Genomic DNA, 7,845 nt, shown 5'->3' on the forward strand with positions numbered 1-7,845 from the left:
TGTGCAAATGAAAGTGCCAGCAGGAGCACTGGAGGGGCAACAAGACAACCTCCAAAAATTAAAAGTGTTGCAGGTGGTGACCACAGACCACTGTTTTCTGTTTATCCCTCCTGACTGAATTTTCTCTAGTATCGCTTTTTGTTAATATTCTTGTCACTAATGGTAGCATCAGATGGCACCTGCAGCCCATTCAGGTTGCACCGGAAGTCCAGCTTCTCCAGGATAGGACATACTATCCTGCCATACCAAACTGTCAGAGTCCATAAGGTTTCCATGAGGGCCTGACGTGGATCTCTGCTCACAGACCAGCAATATGCAGCTTGAGTGGGATTCACCAGAATCCTCTTTACAAATGAGAGCATGTTCACAAAAAGCACATGTAATTTGACAGTGGGTCATGGATGCTTCAGAGAGTCATATCCATGGAGAGTCACACAGACCTTTGTATATTTCAGTCCTCACAACTGTTATGCAGGGGGGTGTGGAATAAGGAAAATATTTTACTGCTACTCATACTCATCATATTACCATTGCATTAATTAACTTTGCATTAAGTCATTACCATTGCATTAATCAAATTAATCATCATTTCATTAAAACATTTAGTGAAACTGTTGGCATTACATTAACATTTTTATTACAAGTGCAGCTATGACCATTTTATACACATTGCATTTTGTGCTTATTAAAGAGTTGGAGCTCAGTCAGTTAATTGGAGGTTGTAAGCCTCGTTCGGCGCGATATCCGGACGATCTATTGTGCAAGTGACTTGAAGCTATAGAAGGTTAAAACTGCATACATGCCTACAAAACACATATAACACATATAATCTAGAAACAGGCTTGAGTGAAGGCCTGAATGTATTCAGCTTCTTGTTGCATTTGAGTTTGCTTAGTAACAGGTGACAGAAGATGGGCCAAAGAGGAGGACAAGTCCCTGGGGATCTTCAGGGCCATATTTGGATGAAGATGCTAGAGAGGGGGAATTTCGGTGTCTGCGTTTATCTCTTAAAATGATCATTGTCTGTAAAAGATGCAAATTATGTTTTTAAGATACAAATTACGTTCTTGTAAAACACGAGAAGGGGCGTTATAAAAGCAATCTGAAGTGTATTTTTGGGCGGAGATCTACATCTGATGTTTTGCAGTGTACATCTTCCCACGCGTGTGTTCAATAAACTCATCTGTTTGATTGCATCCTTCTGGGCCTCTAGTATTTTGTTTTGGTTCTCAACATCGGGACAGGGGCAAGAGGGGTGGCATGATGATACAATACATAGCTTTAAGTTGTTTTTGTGGACATTTTGTTGACTTTATTTATACACAGGGGATTTTCACATAGTTCACTGAAGAGGTATGCGCCACCCTGCCTAGACCTCTTGGCCCTCCTTCGCACCTCCATGTAAAATTTTCTAAATCTGCCACTGACTCCCACAGCATACCAGAACCAGATCAAACCCAGCACAGTTTAAGGTTTTTTTTTTTATACCCATAAGGAAGCAGAACCTCACTGAGCCCCTGAAACTGTGGTGATCACCTGGAAGAACCAGCAGAGTGCCATATAGCTTGCAGTGTGTGTGTGTGTGTGTGTGTTTCAAATCTCAAAAACAGATGAGCTCATTGTCATCCTGTCCTTAAACCCATTACTCACGCGGTAGCCAGGCAACAAGCTACTGGATACAATAAAGAAACATGCTAGCTTCAGTCCAGGATTTTTATAGGGTGGCGGCATAATAAGGATCTAGAATAAACCAAGTCTAATAAAAAATATTATGACCAAGGTTCGTGTAATTGTGGATCCCATGTTGCTTGTTAATAGACACAGGGTGTATCTATAAGGTGTCTTTTTCTCATTGATCCACATGTTTCGGTGTGTAAGCTTCATGTTGAGAACCTTTGATATTAAAATCCAAACAACTAATCACCAATAAATGAATAATAAAAAGGATGAAGTAGCATCTAAGTTTGTTCCTCCCTTTCAAATATCTTATGTACATATACTACCACTACAGCAAACTTAAATGTGGATGCCCATAAACAAGCGCTCTTTTCTTTCACTTGGATCGCCTTATGATTGGGCAAAGTGACATTTCATCCTAACTGTAAATCTTACTGTAGTTGGAGAGCAGAGGGTTTACAGCCGCTGGTCGGAGTGGGTTCCTGCGTGTGTGTGTGTGTGTGTGTGTGTGTGTGTGTGTGTATGGATGGATGTAATGAGGACGTTACATCACTTGCAGTGCAGCCAGACACCAGCAGCAGCATCCAGCTCGGAGGTAACGCGGCGCACAAACCCAGCTGGCCATATTGTGCACCAGCTCCCCGCAAATCGGCTGCGTCACACCTCAAGAAGGCACAAAGCAGTACTGCAGGAATAAAACCACTACACTGCGAGAGGCTCACGGATCAACCCCCCTGTATCGCTTGAGCTGGTAAGTGCTTGGATGCATTAACGCGTATTTCTGTGTATATTTTCCCCATTCACGGTGATGCATCAGCCCGAGCTTTGCTTGTCCTCTCCTGCGCTTTTGTGCTCAACGGGTTTTCTCGTGGCCCACAAAACGCCCCACATCGTGCACATTACACTGATTGGATTGCATTGTTGTGAGAGAAACAAAAACATAATGCACAATTCCTGGAATATTTATGCAATCTTGTGGGGTAGAGGACGATGGATAATGCTTTTCCTTTAGGTTTAATGAGTGCTTGTTTTTTTTGTTTTTGCTTTTTGACCCCCTCAGGTTGGCGTTTTTCCGTGCAGGGAAAATGGTTAAACTGGGCAATAATTTCAGCGAGAAAACCAACGGGAAGGTGGTTTCTGAAGACGGGTTTGACACCATCCCTCTTATAACACCATTAGATGCCAGTCAGCTGCAGTTCCCCCCACCGGATAAGGTATGCTTTTTGATTTACCAAAATGTCCATTGATATTTGTGATTCAAAGTGAGGGAACCAGCGCGTTTAGTGGTATTGCCATCACTCTAATTAGGGGGGGGGGGGGGAGAACGGGTAACCAGTCTTACACATCTCTCCAGTATTACACATCACTTCAGTCATATTGCTTATAACTGTATCACTTGCATTAAAAATAAACATGCCGATTTTACCAGTCATGTTTTTTTTTCTTCTTCTCATGAAGCGGCTGTGTTTTATTTTCCTGCCAGGTGGTGGTGAAGACAAAGGCAGATTATGATGGTGAGAGCAAAAAGGGAAAGCTACGATCTCCCAAAATCGCAGAGTTCTCAATAAGCATCATTGAAGGCGTTTCTGAGCGACTCAAAGTAAGAATAACGGAGCTGCTACAATCTGTGTTTCATGCATCATCCATTTCCCAGTATACTCCCACACATGCACATCCCTGAGAGCAGACATGTGTCTGCCTGCTGCTCAGGACATTTTTCATCCCCCCTCCAATCATAATATTTCCTCCCCAGCACAGCTCATACCTTTTGGCTCCTTCATTCAGCCCTCTTTCGCCTCCCTGTCCTCCCTTGTTGCCTGTAATCTTGGCCGGCTATACAGAGAGACATAATGCTCACTGATTCACTTAACCCCGCCCTGAGACTCTCATTAATTCAGCTGCTGCCATGGTGATGGCCTCCAAATGGCAGCATCTCTCCCACCTTTTAATGCTCCTTTGATTAGATGATAGATTTTTCTGTGCACACCTATAGAATGATTGAAACGCGTGTTTTGCTTTTATAAGAAACGAATGCGTAAAAGATGCCCTTTCTCCCTATAAATCCATCTCCGCATGTCCTGTGCCCACACTGAGCGATCCTCCCTCTACATTCATAATCAACAGATGAAAAAATATCTCTGAGCAGTGCCAGGCTCTCTTTGTAGGGCTTTAATTCTCAAACATAAAGCCACCGAGGCACATCACTGCCTGAGAGAACACAGCCTACATCCTCACGTCGGTGCTTTGAAATGTTGCAGGCGGGCCTTTCATCACAGAGAGTCTCTGTAATAAGCTCCTGTTGCTCTGCTTTGTGCACGCTGCACTGTGTGCTCTGCTGTGTAACTGTCCAATTCAAGCAAACAAATAAAAAGCAAATACTGTCATTCATATCGACGCACACTGTTAAGAATCTTATCAAATCTGAGCCAAACACAGTGGGCCAAAAAAACTAAAAACAACAACCCCTCAAAGAGTTGTTGGATGTGTGGCACATTGCTCATAATATGTGAAGTCTTGTTTCTCTGCTGCAACTGTGAAATTTCACAGATACAGAACCATTTCACTGACATTGCTTTAAAATAGAAATTTTCCCTCCCTCCAAATAACTTAGCATATTCATTTATCCTGCTGCATAAAGCACACCTTTGGGGGGGGGTTACATCTTGGGTAATAATGACGCGCTCACTCCCACTGCCCAGTAGCTCCAGTAGGTGTTACATAACTCCCCTGAGAGGTGGGAGCTGAACTGTACAGGTGGCCGCACAAACTGTGTTCTTGTCGAGTTAATTTATTCAGATTATTCTGTAGACCTGACTGGATGTTACTGTCACCGTTTTACTTTATGACCTTCCACATAATTGTCTACATCTTTTTTTTCCTTTTGCTTCAATATGGCAACCTTTTACTCTCGCTCAACCTTTAATATCAAAGAAGCTATTACAGGTTGCTCCAGTCTGCCCACTCGCTTCCTTTCATCAAGATGTAGGGAGTCTATTTATGGTGTCCTTTAACGGAGCTGTCTCGTAGGTCTTCTGCTGACGATGGCACTGTGCGTCTCCTTTAGGTGACCTTGCTGGTGATTTGTGCTCTGGCTTTCCTGATGTGCGTAGTGTTCCTCGTGGTCTACAAGGTCTACCAGTATGAACAGCCTTGTCCTGACAGCTTTGTTTACACGGTAAGAAAAACATTTCACCGTTCATGCAGTAAAGCATTTTTGTTGCATTATTTTAAATGTCTAATTTAAATGAGGATTTAACTGATCATGAGTGCTGACACTACATTCACTGATACAATTTAAGCTGACATAAATAGAAAATGTATTTTTACCATGGATTTAAAAACAAAAAACTCTTATCTGAACTTCCTTAGATCCCCAATAAATCTACATTTTATTACCAGTGCCACCTGTTTGTGTGAAAATATGTAATTTTTGAGAGGTCAAACAGTACATTTTTCATATTACAGACAAAATGTTCAGTCAATATGCAATAAAACACATTAAATAGCTTTGCTGAAACAGCCATGATGGTCAGCAATTCGCAATAGCTTAACATGGCTACTTTTAATAAAAAATTTCATTATTAATTTTGTTGACTGGTTTCCAGTTGTGTTCCGGTTCCAGGAGCAGTTTAGATTAGTCCTTACCTAAGGCTTTTATCGTCTCATACTGCTGGTCTGCAAAAATGACATATTCTCACAATAAAAGCTGTGGGTCTGAGGTTATCGATTATTATCTCACCACAAAGCCTTGATCCCTCTACCTACAGTGCTGGGAAAAAGTCTTGAGTCACCCTTTATTTCTTTAGATTTTGCCTCCAATACTTTTGCTTCCAGCACTTTTTCACCAACAAGGTGATTCCCATAGAGCTATTACCCAAACACCTGGCACATCGTGACATGGTGTCCTTAAGAAATCGGGAAAAAAAATCCAGCAAAAACCTGACACAGGACCAGAGAGATGAATCTGGCCCCTCAGGTGGCCTTTCTACTGTCCAGTAAAGCCTAATCAGAAATGGTCTCAGTAGAAGTGTTGCTGTCAAGAAGCCATTTTCAGGGAAGGTGAAAAGGTAGAGGTATGCCAGATTATACAAGAACTAGTCTGAAAGTCTAATTTGAAACTTGTGGTTGAAATTGCTCAATGTACAGAGGCCAGGAGAGAGGTACCACAGTGAGTTTCTGTATCTGTATCTGCCATCTGTAAAATAAGGTTGGAGGTTCATGGTTCATGGCTGTATTCCTCCAGTGATGTTGGCCATCTTGCCAAAGTTCCATCACATTTTGATCAACAATGCAATACCATCTGGAAAAAAAGGGTGACATTGATCCCAAACAAACTAATGCAGTAAAAGCATACCTGGGTATAGGAACAGAGGGAAACAATATCAGTCATGGATTGGCCTCAACATTACTGAAGCACTGTGGGGTCATCTTGTCAGGGAACAAATGAAAAGTCTGGAGAACTATTCTCGAAGACTACTTAAATAGATGACAAGAAAGCTTGACTAAGAGACTGTTTTGAAGAATAAAGGCGGTCATACCAAATATTTTGACTTTCAAGCTAATTACAACTGTATACATTCCCCCCTTATATACATGCATGTTTGCACATGTTAGAATAAATCACTGCAGCAATTTTCCAAAGCAAAATTTAAGACACAAATTGTGCCTCCAGACTTTTGCACAGCACTGTATAACTGTTTAAATGATAAGATTTAGCTTGCGTTGTTTTCTGTGCTCTTTTGCTCCAATCTATATTCTGTTGTCATCACCTATTGTGTGCACTGAATGAGTTAACTCCCAGTATGTTTAATTCTCTCTTTCTGGAGCAGCAAGGTCGCTGCATGCCAGCTGGGCTGTATGGCAACTACCCCCCTCAGGGCCCTGGGGGCCGCGGACGTCTCTTCACACTCATTAACCACTACAACATAGCCAAGCAGACCATCACTCGGTCAGTATCACCATGGGTGACCATCATGTCTGAGGAGAAGGTCACCCAGCAGGAGACGGAGACTGCCCAGAAACTGGCTTAACCAACCTGGGATCAGGTGGTGGCTTCGCCTGCTGCAGAAAAATAAATAATATGGTTGTGCCATTCAAGCAAACCTCCCAGTCCTGTGGCTTTAATGGTTAAAAATCCACTTCTCTTGGCTGAGGTGCTATGCTGCCTTGTTGATGCAGTTTGGTCAGCTGATGCTTACAGTAGGAGGAATTTCTGCAAGTGAGGCTAACAGCTGGGTGGATTTACAGGTTTGTTTGAATAGCATACACTGTTATTTATTTACACTTTGAGTGGCAAACGTGTAGAAAAAAAAGCCACAGAAACAAACACTGACACACACATTCACTGTCTTTGTACATACACATATGTAACAGAGCTCACTTTAGTACTCAGATTGTGAAACGACTGTGAACCATCTCGTGTCTGCGTCGCTTGTTTTATGCACGCACGACTCTTAATAACAATCAGTTTGCTTTGAATCTCTTTGTATTCCAATACATCAAGTACTGATATGAGCATGTTGGAAATCTCGAGGTTGGGCGAGTGGTAAATTTCTCATGAAGTGACAGGATATTTGCCACTGAGGCCATCTGTATGAAAATGTCTTAGTGTTATGGTATTGTGAACAAAGGCTTGACTTGGAGGAAATGTACCAGCAGAAAACATATTTTAAATTGTGCTGTACTGCTCTCTGCATATAGTGCTTTAAAAAACCGAGTGTTTGATCAAGTTTCTCTTTCTTTTTTTCTCCTCAAACAGACATGAATGATTGTTTCCATTCATTTGGATTCTGTGAACACAATGTGCTTTGATTTTCTGGCTACACAACACTTATTTAAGGATTACTTTACAGAGCATAACTTTTAAGCTACTGTACTGAATGTTTTTTGCATTGCTAGTGAAGACACTGTATTGCGCAATGCTTCGCATTGATTAATGTCGCCATATATGGCTATAAGCAGCCACCACAGATACTAGAGTTAGGCTGATGTAGTGGAACAATCTGACAGTAGTTGCTTGTCCTGTTGTTTCCTTTCTGTATTTGTCATTTAACTTAACTTGCCACAAATTATGTACCTTTTTCAAACAATGTAATGATTGCCATTGAAGTGCATTTGCTACATAAAAAAATGTCAAATGAAAAACTCAAATAAAGTGCCCACATTTCA

General features: G+C 41.7%; 1 protein-coding gene across 1 annotated transcript; it reads left to right on the forward strand.

Annotated features, from left to right (window-relative positions):
• The first annotated feature begins 2,125 nt into the window (after positions 1-2,125).
• LOC146709189 (neuronal vesicle trafficking-associated protein 1-like) lies at positions 2,126-7,845 on the forward strand. Its single transcript, XM_085456191.1, has 5 exons — positions 2,126-2,428; positions 2,738-2,891; positions 3,161-3,277; positions 4,742-4,852; positions 6,507-7,845. The coding sequence occupies exons 2-5, from the start codon at positions 2,763-2,765 to the stop codon at positions 6,705-6,707; spliced, it is 558 nt and encodes a 185-aa protein (XP_085312317.1). The 5' UTR covers positions 2,126-2,428; positions 2,738-2,762; the 3' UTR covers positions 6,708-7,845.

The sequence above is a fragment of the Copadichromis virginalis genome, linkage group LG5 (assembly GCF_057382275.1).
Source record: "Copadichromis virginalis isolate Kocher_CV1m ecotype Utaka linkage group LG5, C_Virginalis_male_GT1.1, whole genome shotgun sequence".
NCBI classification, from domain to species: Eukaryota; Metazoa; Chordata; class Actinopteri; order Cichliformes; family Cichlidae; genus Copadichromis; species Copadichromis virginalis.